The sequence below is a fragment of the Electrophorus electricus genome, chromosome 16 (genome assembly GCF_041902795.1).
Source record: "Electrophorus electricus isolate QZ-2024a chromosome 16, ASM4190279v1, whole genome shotgun sequence".
Classification (NCBI taxonomy): Eukaryota; Metazoa; Chordata; class Actinopteri; order Gymnotiformes; family Gymnotidae; genus Electrophorus; species Electrophorus electricus.
The window spans coordinates 13,548,600-13,568,145 of record NC_137512.1 but is presented as its reverse complement, the minus strand read 5'-3'; the positions used below and the strand labels follow the sequence as shown (position 1 = coordinate 13,568,145).

Here is a 19,546-nt window from a genome sequence, read left to right as displayed (position 1 = left end):
TCTTCTGTTGTTCTGGGGTTTATTTACAACTCATATAGTTAACACTGGATGCTTTTACTCATTTAGCAAATATGACACTACTTAGTGCTGGTTATATTAATATATGCTACAACATATTGAGTCCAGGCCTAATAATACTTAAGAACTATATGAGAACTGCTGTCACTAGCTCCCTTTTATACATTTTAGCTTCAGTTTTGCATGATTCTCTATCAAAACACCCTTTAAGTTGTTATTTTAGTACAACTTTTGGCTGTAACATATAAAGTGCAGATTCTATTGGGGTTAAGTGTATATAAGCTGGTCTGCAGTACATTTTATTTTTTTATTTAAAACGAAGTCATACATCTGAACACTAACCTTTCCCAGTTATGTATTTAGATGCAAAGCTCAAGGCAGGCATACTGATTTAGCTCTTCTCATTTGACTCTGATCCTGTGCTTTTCCTCTAACATACTTTTTTATTCGCACAGTCTATACATATGGAGAAATACTATATTACAGGTGTATACTTTAAAAATACAGTTCCCTACATCAGGTGCTTCATTTTTCAATACCGTAAAGCATTCAAGTTAACTTCACTTGACACATTTCATAATGATTCATTAGTTTTAGCTCTGAAGAGGTGCATCAAAAAAGCCTAGGGCTGGATATTGACACATGCTGGCAGTGCTATGTTGAGCTGTGTAAAGCTTATTCTTTGTAGGAGGATGTGCTCTCCAGGCTCATTAGCCGCCCCCTCAGCACAGAGCTGCCCTGTCGGCTCAGCTGCTGCTGGAACTCTGTGGTCAGGAAATAGTAGATGAGTGGATTGAGGCAGCAGTTCATGCTGGCCAAGCAGAGGGATATGGGGTGGAACTTCTTAACCGCCTCCCGCACTGGACACTGGGTGATGATGTCCTGCGAGACCATCATGTACAGCAGGAAGTTTATGTGGTATGGCACGAAGCATATAAAGAAGACACCCGTGCATGCTAGCACCAGGCGCAGGGCGCGCTTTTTGTCGTTGACTGAGTGGCCCGCCTGCAAGCTGCGCCACAGCGAGCGCATGATGAAGTACGAGCAGAACCCGATGATGACCAGTGGGCCAACAAAACCCAGGAGCTCCCCAAATGTCATTATGGTGATGGCCATGGACAGGTTCACTTTGCGTGTGGGCAAGTCCTTGAAGCAGGATATGGTATTTTGCTGCACCCCGCATGTGTTGTTTCTCATCAGGATGAAAGGCGAGCAGCAGAGGCCCACCATCAGCCACACAATGGCGCTGATGCGTACGTCGTAGCGCCGCTTCCAGCGCTTGGCACAGAAGGGGTGCATGAGGAAGGTGCAGCGCTGGATGCTGATGCACACCAGGAAGGCAATGCTCGCGTACATGTTAAGAAACTTCAGGTAGAAGCAGAACAAGCACAGGCCCTTTCCAAAATGCCACTCATGGGTGAAGTAGTAGTAGATGCGTAGAGGCAGGGACAGCACGTGAGCCAGATCAGCCATGGCTAGGTTGATCATGAAGATGATGGCTTTGGTCTTTTTGCTGCAAACCAAAGGAGTGACAGGATTACATCAGTTAACATTCAAATCACTTTCGAACCACGCTAGAGAAAGAACTGCATCTAAGGCATTGCAGGCCAGAATGTTCTCAGTCTACCTACGCAGGCTTCCAGTCATTTCAGCAGTGTGTGGGCAGTGCATATATACAGAGCTGCAGTGGGGATACTGACCTTATAAATCGCCACAGGACCCAAAGACCGACGCTGTTGCCTAGCAAGCCCGGGATGAAGATAAGCAGGTAGAAGTAGGTGTAGAGCTTGTCCATGCTCTCTTCCCAGGCACTCATATTGTAGGAGCAGTTGACGGTGCTATTGGGGACCCCACATGTGATGTTTGATAAGGTCATGGCTGTACAGTTGCGTCATTTATCGTGGCTGGTCAGGAGTGGTGGCTGGGATGTGAAAACACAAAGACGATATTTGATACCATACCGACAGACTGTGTGATTTGTGCAGGTGGCAGTGCTTCCTTAGGATGTTTTCTAACTTTTGTGTTGATACAAACCTCTCATCAGCATCAGAAGTAGTAAGGGCTACAAAAAGCTAAAAAGGACATACATGAAGCTGTGGAGTTTTTTAAAAAGAAGAGACCATTGGATAATTGTGTTGCAAAATGGTTAGTCAAACGTTTAGTCAAAAGAAAATTGGACAGTTCATACCACATTTCTTCATCTGTTGAACCTTGTGGCAGAGGTGTCAAACCATAAGGAATCATAGCAACATCCAAAATGGTATGTCTATGTTATTTATGTAACTAAATTTTCCCACAATGAGATAATTTTATAGTTGTCTGTAATTCTGTATATTTCTAGAAAATATCTGCCTCTTTATCCAGCCTAATATTTACTTAAAATCTTAAAACTTAAACATTTCACATAAAAAAGCATGCAGTTCACTAGAGGAATATGGTACTGAAGTCAGAATCTTGAGTTCCAGCATCTGAACTGGCAGCCAAAGAACGTGTAAAGATAGTAAGTGGTTTTATGCACTTTATAGGCTCAGAATTGTACATTACAATTATCTGCAACAGTGCTTTGTTCCAGAATTTACCCGCATCAAAAATTATGGGAACACAAACACTAGAATTCTAAAAAAGAGGATACACACTACTTCTGCTTAATGTTGACTGTTTATGTTTTTAATCCAAATTGTGTGACATAGGAGTACCATTTTGTTCTGCACAGACAGGAGTATCATCTTTGACTTCCTGTGCCCATGCTTTAAGGAGGCACATAGAGTGCAGTTTTGATATGCAGTGAAGGCGTGCACTGGCATTCATCCTTTTGTTACAAGGTGCCGTTGTGCAATTAGAAAGTGATTTATTCTGCCAAGGAATCCACTGTAGCTAAACTTACAGAAAATATGATGTGAAAGTGTGACCTGTCTATAATTAGAAAACAGGTTCTTTTAAAACGAATATACTCTTTCATGCTAAAACCCTTTAAATGTAAACCTCTGGCTGAGTGGATGAAGGGACTGTATAGCAAATGTTGGCATTACTGACATACTTTGTAGGACTTCCTTGATAGTGTAAATTGTCCAAATAATAATAATAATAAATATTTTGTTTGAGGCACTTCTCCAACACAAACTGGATGAGGGTGGGGAGGGGGTTCGTAGGCAGCTAATGACCTGAGGTATGCATTCAATGGCTATCCAACATTGATTGTATCTAAGCCTGCATTTGGTTCTGTGCTTAATAAAACAAAAACAAATTACACTTTACAGTTTAACAAACATCAGCATATAAGCAAAACCTGGTGCATTGGGAGAATGTTAAGTAAACCCTGTCATCTCCTAAACAGATCATGTTTTCTGTCAATTGTAAAAGAACACAGATTAAGACTGTAGATAGTTTTGATCTTGGTAGTGGATAACTGAAAGTGGTTTTTCATTTAATGGTGAGTTGTAATGTGCTAAAGCCAGGAGAATCTACAGATACCTTATGTTGCAAGACAGACACCGAAGTGACTAGAAGAATATTTCTAGACCACAATAGAATGTTTTGCTGCTTACTTGGTGAATTCAGTGGAAGATGCTGAATTAAAAAAAAACAAAACCAATAGATCTTTATGAGTCAGCTGTCAAAAACAGACTGTGTATAGTTGGTTTACATAGGCAACCAGGAAGTAGGACATATCTTAGAATCACATACACAAAAACAAACATGTTTGGCAAACGTTTGCTATAACATTTAGGAGAAAACATCCTAAAGTCTGAAGTCTACAACGCATGTGAGTTCATGACACTATAATAAGCTATAGTTTGGAAAAAGGCTTTGGATATTAGATTGTTCATGCCAACTAATCTTTCCAGTTATAATTTTTTTCCCCCAGAATCCCACCCTCCACAGACAACACATTCACATATTCAGAGATTGCACTCCCAAAACATCATATCTCCCAAATGTTTAAACAATACAAAATCTAATTAAAATACGTACAGAGGACTGCATGCCTGTGTTATCTCCACTACCATGAATGATGTATTGTGCTTACATCTGAAATTTTTAGTTAAGTTGAATTGCTTCAGTGATGACAACAGTGATGTGGTTTGGAATCAACAAGGCAGTTCTTTTATCTGCAGTACCAAGGAAAACCAAGTGTTCCAGACATTTAATTAAGACCCTACACATGGTTCATAAGTGCCACATCCCTTCCTGTATTTCTCTTTGTGAGGAGGGGTGAGAGCATTTGCATAGTTAAACAGAGGCCAGGCATGAGTGCAGGGGAGAGAATAAAATAAAATGGAAGAGCAGACAAGTGTTGGAAATGTTGGGTTGGTGAGATGCCTTCAAACAATATGGTTGATGGAAGGAAGTGTGAGAGCTACTTCCTCAGTGGAATATGTGCCATCCTTGTTTTAAATGAAGACGCAAGTAACAATTGGTTTTACCTTTATTATCTGCCCTTATGCAAATAGATTCAGAATATTTTTCAGATTTTCACTCTGTCATTTGACATCAGAATAAGACTTATTTTTGTTTGAACATTTGCTCCATTTGTTTTTGATGGACATATATTCTATATGGAAATCTTCAGATTATTTGTCAGTAGTGGACTTCCAAGTAAGACCACCCCAAACCGAGCTTTTGCAGGGCTGGTATAAACTTATATTTTGTCTGTCATATGTCATTTGTCTATGTGGCACATAGTATATTGTTATTTAAGTATATCTACACAATTACGAAACATGTACCTTTGTAATAAATGTGTTCTTTTGAAATTCTTCACAGTAAGATAAATGCATACCTACAGGTACTAGAACAAAGTATAAGTATTTGTTTTCTTTGGGTTTTTTCATGCTTCTCATGAAATTTCCACCATTTTGCCTTGATTTTATCTGTGCAATACCATTTTCAGCCAGTCAATCAATACGTTGTCTACTGCAGTAAACAAGATTTAAACTTACTCTCTTTGTGAACTAAAGCGTCATATCTACATTTGCATACATGTTCTGGATTTCACCTTCAGTACAAAAAAAGTCAAACAACAAAAGAATAATAGTTCTTTCCAAGCTTATTTTACCCTAGACAGGATAGTCAGTTTAGCAGGCAAAAGCTGTTCAATGTTCCACAACAAACACATACCAGACATGCAACTTACACCTTGCCTGTAGCTTTGTAACTGTATGTGCTCTGGAAAGCCCTACCTGGCGGGGATGGGGAGTGCAGGCTCCGCACTCGTGGCTTCCCATGTAGGCTGTGTCAAAAGCTGAGCTGTTTTCACTAAATTGCCGCCGATTTCTCACCCTCTCCCCTCCCCCATACCACCTTACTTGTGTCAGGAGGAAGTTGCATCTTATCTGAACTGAAATCATTTGCTGCAGAGCTGTTCTTCTCTCAAATGAGGTGAGAACTAGCTGTGCACGTTACGCCACCCTATGGTGAAAAATGGGCTGAAAGTGCAGCTCTATGTGCCGAGTATATGAACTTGTCCTACTGGAGCACATGCCATGGCCCCCAGCCACGCGACAGATGAGAAGCCTACAAGCACATTCAGACAGACTCAACTCTGCCCTTTGTATGGTCACATGGACCATCTGAAGTTAAAAACGCTTAGTCCATATATCTACCAGTAGGTTTGCAGAGCTTGTCTAATGCTTTGACCCTGTGCTGTTCCTCAGCATATGGCTTCGGAGCAGCGCTTAGCTTTGACTGCACAGTCGCAGGACTGGTTGCTAATGCATTCATATCAGATGTGGTAAGATGTGTTCAGATGTGGTAAATCTCCTTCTTACATGGTTAAAGCACTGCTGTAAACTAGAACCAAACCCAGGAAGGTGAGGTGTACGAATAGTTTTTTTCTGGTCTGGGAGATGGCTTGCAGCATTTTGGCAGCTTTTTCTAAAGAAGTAAGATGTGAAACAAGCAGGACAGAACATGTCACGTGTGCATACATTTAAGCTGAATCCCAGAATCTTTTTTGTTTAGTTTTGGCCAGGAAGGTTTAGCCACAAATATTTTTCCTGATAAGACCTATTTACCAGTCCCAGACCTTATAGTTCCTGCCAGGATGACAATTCACATACAATGGCCACAGTTCCGAAAGCACCTAATGCACTTAGATAAGTCAAAGTTTGATGATATAGCTATGCCAATCATCTGGGTGTGTCATACTGTGTTAGACCAATAAAAAAATAGACTACTGGAAACTATTAGAAATTTTTCCTTTGGTTTCAGAGAGGAAGTCAGATGACTGTGTGATTGCAGGGCAATACACTGAAGTCAGTCATATTCACAGAACAGTACATGCTTTGTTACATGATGTGTTATCCTGCTGGAAATATAAGTTTATAAAAAGGGTAAGCTCTAACCAAAAAGTGATGAATTTATACAGCAACAGTGCTTGCTTATGGTGCAGAGACTCCTGCATCTTTATGAGCAGCCACACCACAAAGTCACTTGGAATAGATATTGCTTTGGCTCATTTTAATGTATAATACAGATAAAATCCTCCCTTACATTCAAAGCTCTGCAGTATTTGCACCTCCCTACCTAGCTGAACTACTATACTCATACTGCCCCACCTGTACACTTTGGTCACCTTTCCATCCCCAAGTTTAGATTGGTCTGTGTAGGAGGCAGATCCTTTGGTGTCATGGCCCTAAAATTATGCAGCACTCTAATTCAATCTCTCAATCTCTGCTCTTCACACTTTCAAATCACAACTTAAAACACCTCTTTTCTCAACATTTCTCATAACATCTCTTCCTATTCGTAGTTGTTAATTAATTTGCTGAATGTGTCAATGTTGTGATATATAATTTAAACATTATTATTATTATTGTTATTATTATTAGTATTAGTAGTAGTAGTAGTAGTAGTAGTATTGTTATTATTATTACCAAGAAGTTCTAATGATCATGTCTGTGTATTTAATATATTGAGTTACATCCACATAATCTGTTGACTGGAAGAGTATGCTATTTGCATGAACACTTGGGTTTCTACAATGAAATGAGTACTAAATACAACAGAAGGTGAAACAAAGAGATTCAGGTCCCCTCTTTCTGTTTTCATGTCTTGGTCATGGAATCTCTGTAACAGGTGTGAGAATGGTGTGTGGTGTATGTGTTTGTGTGTGTGCATGTGTGTGTGTAGCAGGTGTAGTGGGGTGGTTATGAATAGCCTTGTTTCATGTGGTGTGTTGCATGCTGGATATTTCTGGGACCTAGCACCTTTCCTTTTCTTTTAGCATTCAGCACACTGGTGTGCATGTGAAAATGGTTGCTTTTGCTTTCATTTGTGCAACTGTTAGTAGAGAACAAAAACATGGAACTTTGTAACAACCTGGTTAAAAAGGCAATCTCTACAAATCTAAAATCCGTTGTGCATGTCACGTGACTTCAGTAAAAAAGGAACTAGACAAAAGTTCAGTTCAACTGTAGGTTATGTATATAGTCATGCTGCAACAAAACATTTTTTATTCAACTAGTGATGGAGAACTCCTGTACTGTAGATGAATGTTTTAGTTACAATTTATAATAACAGGCCCTAATAAATAGTGACTTAATAATTTATTAGTAATGATTATTATATAATTGGTTTATAGGCAACAATAAATGCTATAATTTGAATTATTAACCATTTCCTTGTACACAATATCCTTCACAATATCCTGAAGTAGCCTGTTAAGGGGACTGTTCTGATGCTTTAAAGCCAAATAATAGTGGCACTCAGCAAACCCCAGAAAATATGCTGTTTGTTCTATTTCCTCTAAACCTTCATATGCATTCCTTAAAACAGCACCAAGCTCTTTTAGTAGGTTGTGTGTGACTATGCCTTCCAAGTAGATCTATCAGCCCTATCAGTCTCTAGGAGTTGTCATTAAGAACATTAGAAACCAATGCTGCAGCATTAAGATCACTAGTTCTACTGAGAGTCCCACCCTGTCCTGTTTTGTGGTTATGTGTGTGGGTGTTTTTCTTCCTATGAACATCACTCAATTACAAATTTGGTCAGTGTTTCTACACTTTGCTAAATATACATTAAATATACATTTTTATGTATAGTTATGTACATACATAAAGGAATATTTCTTTAAAGGATTTTTACTGTTTACCACAATACCCTTGTTGCATTTTGTTGCGTTTATGCGGTGAAAGTTAATATGTGGTGTAACTGTTAATAATACTGAGGGCTATTCTCTAGAGCTGTCTTTGTGCAACAAGACAGCTGGTTCATTCAACTTTTTTTTGTCTAAGATTTCACTTAATGTGAGCAGGCTGTTTATGTTAGATTTATACAGATTAAATATTTCATAAATGTCCAATGTTCACTATCTAATGAATTAAGCAAATTAAATGTAGATTGACACGAACAGCCTGCTAAGATTGGGGACAGAATCGATCAGAATAAATAAGTAGTTCAGAATATTGTCCAGACTGAACATATTCTATCCTTTGACGGTGGAGCATAAAACAACGACTGAAGGTAAACAACACCACCTACTGGTCATTGGTGTTACAGGTATTTTTCTTATTAGCAATTACATGGCACTAGAGGGCAGCAAGGAACTATACAGGTTTGACAGTTGAACGTGAATTTGGTAAGGGCATTGCTGAGAACCAAATGAGTGTGAGGATGGCCAGAAGCAGAAAGCAATCACTGTGTATCAGCTGCAGGAAATACTTGGCTTCAAAGTGATCTCCAATCAAAGGAGCCCTAATATGTTTATTTTCAGTTTTCCATAGTCTTTTCAGGGGGCATTCTCCATTAGCAGTCATACAAGCTGTTATCTTAGAATTTTGCAGGGTTGGCTTATTCAAACTAGCTGTATGAACATTCATATTCACCTTCAGATTCAGAACAAATTTTAAAGATACTCCTAAAATTATTCCCTGCCTGACTTTGCTGCCTACCTGATTTTAGTGCTATAAACAAAAAGTATGATTAAAAGAAACAAGTAAACAAAGGGGAGTGAACCAATCCTGTAGCCCTGGAATGAGCACAGTGAAATCTAGTACCTGGCAAAATGATGCTGATTAGAAACTAACATTATTTCAATTTACCTCACAATTTTTATTCTACTAAGAATCAGTACTTGTTGAGCAGCTGTAATGCTGTTTAAGAAATTTCTGAATTTCAGCCACAGAAAATTGGTAAGCACTGTACAAAAACATGTTGTAAAATCAGAAACAAACATGGACTACTGTACAGGCAGGAGATACTATATAAGGTGTGTTATGGAAACCCCTGGAAAAGTGCTGTATAAAATCAATTAAAGTGAACTGAACATATAGAACAGACCTATTTAATTTATCAAAAACAACTGGACTTAGGAGACATAAAGGACTTTATGTATCTCATTGTGAACTCCAGACCTAAATCTTTTGTCCCTTGGTCTTTGCAACCCTTCCAGCAGAAAGCCTGGATCACCTGTCCTTCCCTTGACTTCCTCTTCCTGTGTGTACCCCACATATTCTCAGAACTCTAGACCACTGCTGCCATCGTGTCACTCTGGCTGCTTCTTTCCATACAGCTGCTGTTCAACATCCCCCTCTACATTCACATTTCTACATCTAGCCTGTGTAGTGCTCTACGGTGCTTTTGCAATGCACTTCAGTTATAATGCACAAACTCCTCCACGCAGATGTCCCTGCCAATCATGTGAAGAAAAGCCGAGTTTTTATCAGGTTACTCTGCATACAGACATCATGTCCATTACTGCTGGAGTAATGGATGGAGTTTGTCGCTCCTGTCTTCTGTAGGGCACTGGTCTTCATTAAACAGAATTTTCCTTTTCATAACACCAGTTAGCCGATACACAGCCATGTACAGAGAGGTCACAGTTTGGGCAATCAGTCTCCAATGCTCTTGCCGATAGTGTCTGACTCTGGCACTGCCCAAAGCCACAGCTGGGGCTCTGGCTCCATAACAGCCAAAAGTCTCATTTGGACTCTGCTCACTAAACCAATAGAGGAAATGTGCCAGGCCCAATAACAACATGTTTAAGCGCATTAGGGCAGCTCTCAGGATCTGAACCTGATTAAGCCAGAGCCTCCTCATTCAGAGGGAAACAATGACCTATTGCTGTAGTCACAATAAACACTCGACCAGGGAAACACTGGACTTCAACACTTTTTCCTTTTCCTCTGCACAAGACATAGCATATTACATCTGCAACAAACTGCTGCATGAGTCAGAGAGCGCAGGCTCTGCGCTTTGCCCATGACTCTCTAAGTCGCCTTTGTGAGTGGACCCTTATACCCATATGTTTTCACCAAGCTCTTGAGCACAGATAGGGGTTTCCTAGGCCTGGGACAGGCCTGAATGTTGATGACTGATATGTCAGTCAACTGTAGACACCGTCTGCAGTTGTGGTATTAAATCTTAGATTAGCTGCTGTAAAATCAAGGATTTTTGTTCTAAATTAATAAATATATTACAGGTTATTTCTTTAGGTCATGATTATTGCCTTTGGAGCCTTTGGAGCTAGGGCTATAATAAAAGCAGACATTCAAACACAAAATTCATGTAAAAGTGCTGTTTTCTTAGGATAGTTCTTTAAACTTGGCACTTTCATACATGTACATTTATCACTGTATAAAAATAAGAACATTTCCTGCAATTCAGTGCAAAAGAAATTGAAACTGTTAATATGGTTCAGTAACAAATGTTTAGATTTCTAACTGTTAATTTAGGATGTGCTTTATATATATATATATATATATATATATATATATATATATATATATATATATATATATATATATATATATATATATATATATATTATATTTATTATTTATTTATTTATTTATTTATTTATTTACTAGAACATAAGACAAAATCTATACCCCAGCTGGAACATTACCCAAACACAGTGCAGCCTTTACTGATGGGTTTTTTATCTAAAAAAAAATAAAAAATAAAAAAATCATTTTAATCAGTGTTTGTTACTCCCATACAATGGGGCACTTTAACCAGTGTAGGACCTGACCTGTACAGTCAAATGAAATATAAGATAGTTATCATAAGCCTCTTGGGCATAAAAGATTCCATGTTTTGTGTCTGAATTCCAATTGTCTGAATTCCAATTTCTGAAGTGTCTGAATTCCAATTATTTCCTTTGACTAAGCATGGAGTAAAGACCCCATTAAAGACCTTCACATAGCTCCTCTTGAATTTGCCTGAGATTCCCATGCACTCGTGTTGTGATCCCTCTTGGTGCTACTCAAAAGTGAGTTTCCGTGACCTGTTCTTTTCCATTGCTGGATGCTGAGATTCCTTCTACTGTTTCTGTGTAGGTGTTCTCTTTGCTGGAGCCAGGTGCCTCACTGCGCAGTGTGTTCTCCTGCTTTCCTTGGCACTTCCCAGTAGTCAGAGACTTCTGAAATGACTCCGAGGTAAAGTAGTAGACCACTGGGTCAAAGCAGCAGTTGAAGGCAGCCACACAGAGCGTGATGGGGTAGAGGGTGCGTGCCAGCCGTTCGAGCCAGCAGCTGGCCAGGGCTTGAGTGCGCACCATGGCATAGACAAAAAGGACGGAGTTATAGGGGACGAAGCATATGATGAAGATGGCCAGATGCACCACGATCATGCGTAGCACGCGCTCCTTATTGGTGCCAATCTGGCAGAGCGTGGCAGGCCTACGTAGTGTCCGTAGTACCATGGAGGAGCAGGCCAGGTTGATGATCAACGGGATGAGGAAGCCCACTACCTCAATGAAGATGGTGATCTTGGATAGGTACGTCTTCCACGTCTTCTGCGAGAAGCTCTCGAAGCAAGTGGTTGTGCTTTTGCTGCGGTTGGTGGCAGAGAAGAAGGTAACCGACATGCCTCCACCTAGGATCAGCAGCCAGATCAATGCACACACGATGGCAGCGTTGCGTCGGGTGCGGATAGAGCGTGAGCGAAACGGATGAACAATGGCCAGGAAGCGGTCAACACTGATGCAAGTGAGGAAGAACATGCTGCCATAGATGTTTGTGATGAAGGCTCCGCCGGAGATCTTGCAGAGGGTATCACCGAACGGCCAGTGGCGTCTGATGTTGTAATAGATCTTAAATGGCAGGGCGAATACAAATATCAAGTCCGAGAGCGCCAAGTTGGTCATGAAGAGAGTTGTCTCATTGTGCATTTTCATTCGGCAGCAGAAGACGAAGAGCGAGGCACAGTTGGTGACAAGGCCCACCACAAATGCGATACTGTACACTACGACATATAGGCTGTACTTAAAGGAGTCATCAATGCCACAGTCCTCCAGCCCAGTCTCGTTGAGCACCAGACTCGCCATTGTGGCAACACGTAGGCAGTGGTAGGATTTCCACTCCCTGTAAATTCACAGGTGTCAAAAGGAGTTACAGTCACAGCACACCGCTTGGCCCATCATCGAAATGTGCTCCAAATGCTTTGGGCCTGGAGTACAAAAGCAGGCACAGCTTTCATCTTCTTCAGTGCATGGATCCAGCCAATTTCTCTTTCCTGTGGGAGGGCAGGGGATGTGGGCAGCAAAAAGGACAAATTTAGCAGAAGAGATGAATATTGAGCACCTCTGGCAGGGGTTCTGACACACCTGCTTTACCGATCTCTAGGACCAGTGTTACCTTTCACCCAGAATCTCTGCTCCATAATTCTACTTTCTTGCCCTTCAACCTCCTGTACTTTGAACAGATTTTTGCCTCTCCTGTAGGTTTTTTTTTTTTTTTTTTACAAACTTGTCAACAGAGCCACATTTCAAGTCAGTATATAAACCTACATCAGTTAGGTTATATGCTGTTTATTCTACCCACTATGTTATGTATTTATATTGTATTTTAATTAACTATTATCTGAGCAATAATAACTATGCATACAGTTCTGCACTGATGGTTTTTGTAATGTACTGTACTATACTTTATCCTCATATTGATTTTGAATGCTGGAACCTTGCTGATACCGACAGCAGTGAAAACAAATTCCACTTTTGTGGTCAGTAAATATGAATCTGAAAAGCAAAGACATGAACCTTGTTTCTAATTTCTGAGACCGACTTTGGACCTTATTATCTTAGTGCATACTTGTTTATTAGAACAACCTTTGTAAGGTATATACTATTCAATGAACTTAGTGGATAAAACTACACTTTACATTTAAAACTAACCTACACTAACAATGTTGGTTTTACAGAATTATATTAGCCATTATATTATATACTACTGGTATAACAATGTCAGTGGATAGTGGTTAATGATGAATCTATTGCTTAACATATGAAGGGATCAGCCCTATCAACTAGGCCAAAATTTCCCTTCCTGAAAGTCTGAGTTATTTAGCATCTTTCTCTGTCGCATTTTGTCTGATCTGGCCTACCTCTTCAAAGCCTCTATTTTGACCCTCCCATGCTCTTACACCTGTTATGAAAGCAGAGCACAGAATATGGTCTGCATGGCTGTGAGGTATCCTGAAAGATGATGAGTAACTCTGTTACTCCTTTGCTGCTTTTGACTTATTATATCAAGATTCTGTTAATTACATAATGTGTAAATCACTAATATTACTATGTTACATCTATATAAATGGCACATGGTTAGGTTTTTGTCATCCAACTTTTAGGTGATTTTCACTACACTTAAAGAAATAAAGTCAGAATTAGTGTCTACAATCTCTGTTAAATGAATGAAATGAACAATTTTAACAGTCCTTTGATACTTTAATTATTTTGACTGATGCGTCGGTGGTGTTCTGAAAAAGCAGTGAGGCTTATGGCTCTGTAAAGAATATAGTTTAATACTCCTACAACTGAAGACCTGAGCTGAACATATATAGTTTTTCTACATTATCTAATTTTTCTACATTATCTAATACATTTTTTTAATTATGTTGATGTCCATATTTACATTTAAAATGAATAAACTGAATTATTATCAAAAGTAGCACTGGCAAACAGATATAAATATAAATGATATTGTTAATACTGTTCCAGAATTTTCTCATTTGTGCATGTCTGTTACAAGGTTTTATGTCTTCAAGGCTGACCTTATGAGAGGTCAACAATCCAAGCCTTTAAGCTCAATGCTAACAGCTGCTACCAACTGTCTCAATGGGCTAACTGGCTGGCCAAGACAGTAACAGTGCATTGATCATTGAACACACCATCAACCTTCCTGACTGCTTCATTGGCCATCCACAACTTTCTGACTAAGCACACTGGTGGTGGGAGCTGAGGAAAACCCCTTGTCTGTCAGGCTGGCACAGCCCACTCTCCACCAGTCTACGGAGACCGTGCTCTCCCCCTCCAGCACCAGCAAGCGCCGCTGGTCCATCATGCTCTGCGGCAGCCAGCCGCAATATGACATCTTCCCTGCGTATTCACAGGGCCCTCACAATGCCCACACTGTGTGGTGCGCTCCTAGACGTCAGGCTCACAATACGGCCAGTGTGCTGGTGCGGCCCACGCTCCGGCTGGCCCCTGGGCCCTTCCTTGGCAGGCTCAGGCTTCCAAGGCCATTTGACAGTTTGCTCCTGGATAAAGTAAACTCTGCCTGAAATGATTTCATGACGTCACCTAGGTGTAACCTGCAAGTGCCTTTAGTAGCAATGCCACTACAACAAAATTTGTTTCCATATCCGTGATGTGAATTATAAACTTATCCAGTTCATTCCTTCATAATATTCACCTAAGAGTACACCAATCTCAGAAGCAGTGTTTGGTAGATGACTGGAAATATGCAATCATGTAATGACTACTGAAGTTCCAAAAAATGTATTTCATAATGTAATCTTTTGCATACTTTAATAATGCTAATGTTATTCCTTAATTTTAGTTTTTAAAATATGTTTATGTATTGATTGATATATTTAAAGAACAGATCCAAAAATAATGAATGGTAGTTCAAAATGAAAACATTCAGCACAGGCTACAAGTATGTGTATTACTTTGAATTTCATTAGAAAGTTAGCAAACAAATAAAATGTAGTAAAAGGTATTGTAGACCTATGTGCCATCAGAAACTGTTTAATCTGAATGTTGTAAAGAATGCTTTTTCCTCCATTTCCTGTTACATGTGTCTCCTCATTCAAAGGGCACAATTTGCAAAAGAAACATTGAAGTCCAACCTGTTCAAAGTGTTGGTGGATCCAAAGAGGTATCTGTTTAAGGTAAGAGTATTGAAAATTAGCATTAGCTCAGTCTCATCACATAAAAGTAAGTTAGACAGTGCTTTAGTTCAGTAGAATCTATATATGAGGACATTTATCTTCAGTCTGCACAAGCTACAGTGAATATTGCTTCCAACATACAAATGCAGGTTTTTGATACATGAAAATATGTTGAGGAAAGATCCATACCATATTTTGAAATAGTCTAAATTGTAATCACTGTAATCATATAATCCCCAGAAAGGTTATCTAGGCTATTTTACTCTTCAGCACTGCCAAATATTTATCATATAAAGTACTTAAATTCATGAAACAGAAACCTGTAACAGCAAACTGGTCACTGTTGGATACTGAGAGGTAAGTGAGCAGCAGTGTGATGGACAAATAGTAGCAATAGATTTATTCTTGAGACCCTGTTTTGAGTGTGTTAATATTGGTAAACTAATTTTTATCTTCACTCACAATCAAAAACATGGCTATCAATTTGTATTTTGCAATTTATCATTTTAAAGACTATTTAGACAGACATGTTTTATAATGTGGATTTACTAATTACCAGTGTTAATAGAGTTCTCACATTTTATAAAGCATATTTGGTTATTTTGCTTAAAGTATTAATGTCTTTTAACAAATAAAATGAATGTCTTTATTTTTGACACCTATATACTATTCTCTACCCTATAAACAACCTGGACCTAAATGTGTCAGAAGAGGATGTAGGGGAATGACACTGTAAGAAAACTGAATTTCCTTAGAGTGAACCAAAACTCTTTCTCATCTCTTTATTTACTGTCACATATAGTCTACGTTTCTCCACGACTTCGGTAAGATTCAGTTTAGTGAGGTTCATTTTCATCTGTTAACTAAAAAATCACGCCCATGATAAAATTAGTAAGGTAGCTACTGACATAAAAGGGGGGGGGGGGGGTAAGTGAGTGATGCTCTTTTTCATTTTGTCGAACTATAGCGGTAACTATAGCTACCTTTGTCAAGTAGGGACTCAGTGTAACTAGCTACTTACCTCAGTTCTTTCATTGTATTTCCCTTACGCATTGATTCAAAGTCCCTGTCATACGACTGACTCGGGAATTTAAATCGAGAATCTGCAAGATGCTTTAATCCCTTTCCTTGACACTCGTCCGCAAAGTTCTCAAAAGATGTGAATTCGTGAGAAAACATCAACAAGTTAATTTAAACCTCCACGCGATCTGAGCTGTTCAACGAACGCACGATGCCGAAAAAAACAAACGAAAGGCTATGTCGAAGTCTGGTCTTTCACCCTTACTAAAAAGGCTTAACCAACCTGAGAGATTGGGAAACCGTTAGTTCAGAGCTATATAACGGTGTCCTGTAGTTAATCTGAGGAGCATACTCAAACCGACAAGTCGAGCGGCCACAGGAAACGAGACAATAGGACTTCGGTGGCTGGAGAGGAGGGGCGCGAGGGAAGGTGCTGGGGGGGGGGGGGGGTCCGAATCGGTCGTCATCACTCCTCACATTACAAATCAATAACTGACGGAATAAGCATTTTTTTAAAAGACTGTAATTGCCTTTAATCCACAGAAATACAATTCCTTCCATTGTTTATTTGAGGAGACATAATAAGGATGATATATTAATAATAAGGACGAGCTCTGTTTATTCTGTCAGCAATTGTTTTGTAAATTTATTTTTTTGTGCAAGCCACAATTCATAGTCTAGACACTTGATATTCTTGTCATTTTCCAAAAACAGTTCAAGACATTCAACATTATTTTGAGCCTCGATCAGGCAAGGTTTAATATTGATCTGAGAAACTGTCCCGAAAATATATGATTGAACTCACATTAAATCAATGCCCTATTTGATATTTGAGTGTAATTCATGTAACCTAACACAGGATGATTTTGTTTACAATCTATGGTGACCATCAAAGGTCTATGAATGTATCTTTGTGTGTGTATGTGTGTGTGTCTGTATGATTGCACATACATCTGTGTGCATGTATGTAAATGTTTGTATATACTGTATTTCTGAGCATGTTGAGTATAAGTGCATCTTTGCGTAAGATGTGTGTGTGTGCACGCATCTGTGTGTGTATATATGTAGTGGGGGCTCAGTGTGACAAAGGGGATATTGACCTTGGGCCTAGGTCCCAGGCAAGCAGTATACTGGACAATGGTGATGGAGAGCACAGGACATCCTGCTCTCCATGTACCTCCAGCATGTTCTGAAAACAGCCTTCCGTCACTGCTGTCCTCTGTCATGTTGTTTCAAGCAACAGCCACTCTACCAGTCACATGCAGCCACTTATTATTCACTCATTTTCCAATTCAACCAGTCTTCTCACTCAGAAAGAACAGGCTTTTTAGAGGTTTAGAGACACTATTGTGTATGTTTCTAAAGTGGATATATGATGTGTTTCAAATACTTCTTTTTATTGTCTTATTTAATAGACAGTACATTGATAAGACTTCTATAGGCTACTATGTATAATTTAGCCAAAAGGCTGAATTTCAAATGCAGCTTGTTTCCAAGTAAAGTCCAGTGGAAGCATTGAAACTGGCATTGGGCATTGACTGCTAGAGTTATTGTTCAAGCACATATGCTTTCAGGTGTTTGTGTGCTTCAAAATAATAAATGGAATAATAAATGGTGAAATGATTTCTAGCAAAAGTGAGCTCACATCATTCAGTAAGAAAAAGTGTTCACTCTAGAGGAATTTAGTTCAGACATGAAATCATCAGGTCAGGGTTGGCCTGTCATCCCTGTATCTCCACCTATTGGTAGACAGCCAACATAATTCACAGCTGACACTCAGATGTGTCAATTATCTGGTCCTATATGAAGGTTCTTGGTGATGTAACACATGATGCTCCCTTCTCAGGTTCAAAATCCCCATTTCTGAAATAAATTTGTTAAAAATATGTGTGGGTTTTTTCATGTTGTATCACTGTAGCCCCTCTACCAGGGTTTTTTAACCTTTTTAGATGCACAGTATTTGATCACACGAATCATACTGTGCATACACAAAACCAATAAGAGAATTAGGTTTGTTCGCATGTGCTGTACAAAACAACACAGACTTAAGATTTTAGCCCTTAGTCCTACCATGCAAAATCATCCTAATTTCATGAACATGGACCACAACAAAACAAAATCTCTGTTAATTCGATAACAGTGCATTATTTCCCAAAGCGTAATTTTAATCACTGATGTCATTAAATCCCATTAATCTTAGCTTGGTTGGTTTGTATGTTTGGCACTGCATCTACAGTGGCCTTGTCTGTAAACACGTCACATAAACCCCTGAGAACCCTATAGCTCCAGCCTGCGTCTGTGCAAATTTATCTATAGCCAGGGAGTATCTTATCACCCTGCTATAAATCACTTCACTGCTTGTGTTTTATTTTTATCTATACCATTAAGGACTCTGTCTGCTGACTGAGAGAGGTACATTTCACCACATTGAATTAGCTCATAAAACATTTGCCTGACAAAATTGAGCAGTTTTATAGAGTCTGCAGGTGAGGTAAATCTATGTGACAAAATCTATATTTTTTCAGAAAATCTGTCTAACAAGCATATTTAATTTTTGCTTATAGTCTTTTCTCACTTATGTAGTAATAGCATCATAAATAGGTGCACAGTTTCACTGCATCTGTTCAGTTTAGGTTACACTTGGTAAATAGGAAAATTATAGAACTATACTGATCTTCAGATCTTTACCTATGGGGAGGCCTTATGCCAGGTAAACAAGTCCTAGCCCACCTGCAGCGACACTGCCTAGGAATAATCTAGCATTCCTCAAAATTGACCATGTTTATACTGATGTAGTTGGGCTGGATGGGTCCAGAGGCACTGGTTCTCAGCAGACTGATATCAGCAGGCCTTGGCATGGTCATGTAAGTCACATGTTCAAATCCCTCTTCAACCTCCAAGTATTTAGCTTGGATCAGATTAACCCTGGTAATATGAGAGCACAAGAAAGTAGCATTTTGGTCAGTTGTTACATTATGCCAATTAGTTTTTTGCTTTTGATTGAGAGAAAAAAAGGTGTTACACTTTGTTTGAGTCTCATCTTTATAAATTATCATGTAAAAGCATTTCTTTCATGTGTCCACCTTATTTCAGTGACTGAACATTCTTCTTTCAAGCCCTTCAGGTTTAGGGGATCTACAGCTGCCTCCAGATGTCATAAGATTGATATAAGGACCCAAAGCAAGTAGTGAAAGCCCAGTTTCTTTTACTTGTGGAAGCATTCTGAGGCAGTTGCTATTTGGCAAATGAACTCCCTTTGGAGGACCCACAGAAGGAGGAAGCCCATGCCCCACGCCACCATTCCTCTACTAGGTCACCCGTAGGCGATAAACGCTTTATATATTACCCTTGGGAATCTTGTTTTTGTCAGACCACAAAACGCTGGATTTAAGGAGCT

At 39.3% G+C, this 19,546-nt stretch overlaps 2 protein-coding genes across 4 annotated transcripts; both read right to left on the bottom strand.

Moving 5' to 3' along the window:
- Positions 1–311: 311 nt before the first annotated feature.
- Positions 312–16,250, bottom strand: p2ry10 (P2Y receptor family member 10). 2 transcript variants are annotated; one of them, XM_081698939.1, is made up of 4 exons: positions 16,151–16,250; positions 15,088–15,120; positions 1,719–1,939; positions 312–1,531 (listed from the first exon to the last, which is right to left on the bottom strand). In XM_081698939.1, exons 3-4 carry the CDS (start codon positions 1,892–1,894, stop codon positions 694–696), a joined length of 1,014 nt encoding a protein of 337 aa, XP_081555065.1. In that variant the 5' UTR covers positions 1,895–1,939; positions 15,088–15,120; positions 16,151–16,250; the 3' UTR covers positions 312–693. The 2 variants fall into 2 exon arrangements, with proteins under 2 accessions (XP_081555065.1, XP_026860707.1); XM_027004906.3 differs by lacking the exons at positions 15,088–15,120; positions 16,151–16,250 and adding an exon at positions 5,199–10,693.
- On the bottom strand, positions 10,920–16,289 carry lpar4 (lysophosphatidic acid receptor 4). 2 transcript variants are annotated; one of them, XM_027004904.3, is made up of 3 exons: positions 16,151–16,256; positions 15,088–15,120; positions 10,920–12,474 (listed from the first exon to the last, which is right to left on the bottom strand). In XM_027004904.3, exon 3 carries the CDS (start codon positions 12,284–12,286, stop codon positions 11,225–11,227), a length of 1,062 nt encoding a protein of 353 aa, XP_026860705.1. In that variant the 5' UTR covers positions 12,287–12,474; positions 15,088–15,120; positions 16,151–16,256; the 3' UTR covers positions 10,920–11,224. The 2 variants fall into 2 exon arrangements, with proteins under 2 accessions (XP_026860705.1, XP_026860706.1); XM_027004905.3 differs by lacking the exon at positions 15,088–15,120 and having other exon boundaries at positions 16,151–16,289.
- Between the last annotated feature and the right edge of the window lie 3,257 nt (positions 16,290–19,546).

Bases quoted from the DNA above. Each gene is read 5' to 3' on its own strand.
- lpar4 (XM_027004905.3), bottom strand. From the start codon at position 12,286: ATGGCGAGTCTGGTGCTCAACGAGACTGGGCTGGAGGACTGTGGCATT.
- p2ry10 (XM_081698939.1), bottom strand. From the start codon at position 1,894: ATGACCTTATCAAACATCACATGTGGGGTCCCCAATAGCACCGTCAAC. The intron at 1,532-1,718 runs GTCAGTATCCCC...TTTGGTTTGCAG, and splicing joins GTCCTGTGGCGATTTATAAG to CAAAAAGACCAAAGCCATCA.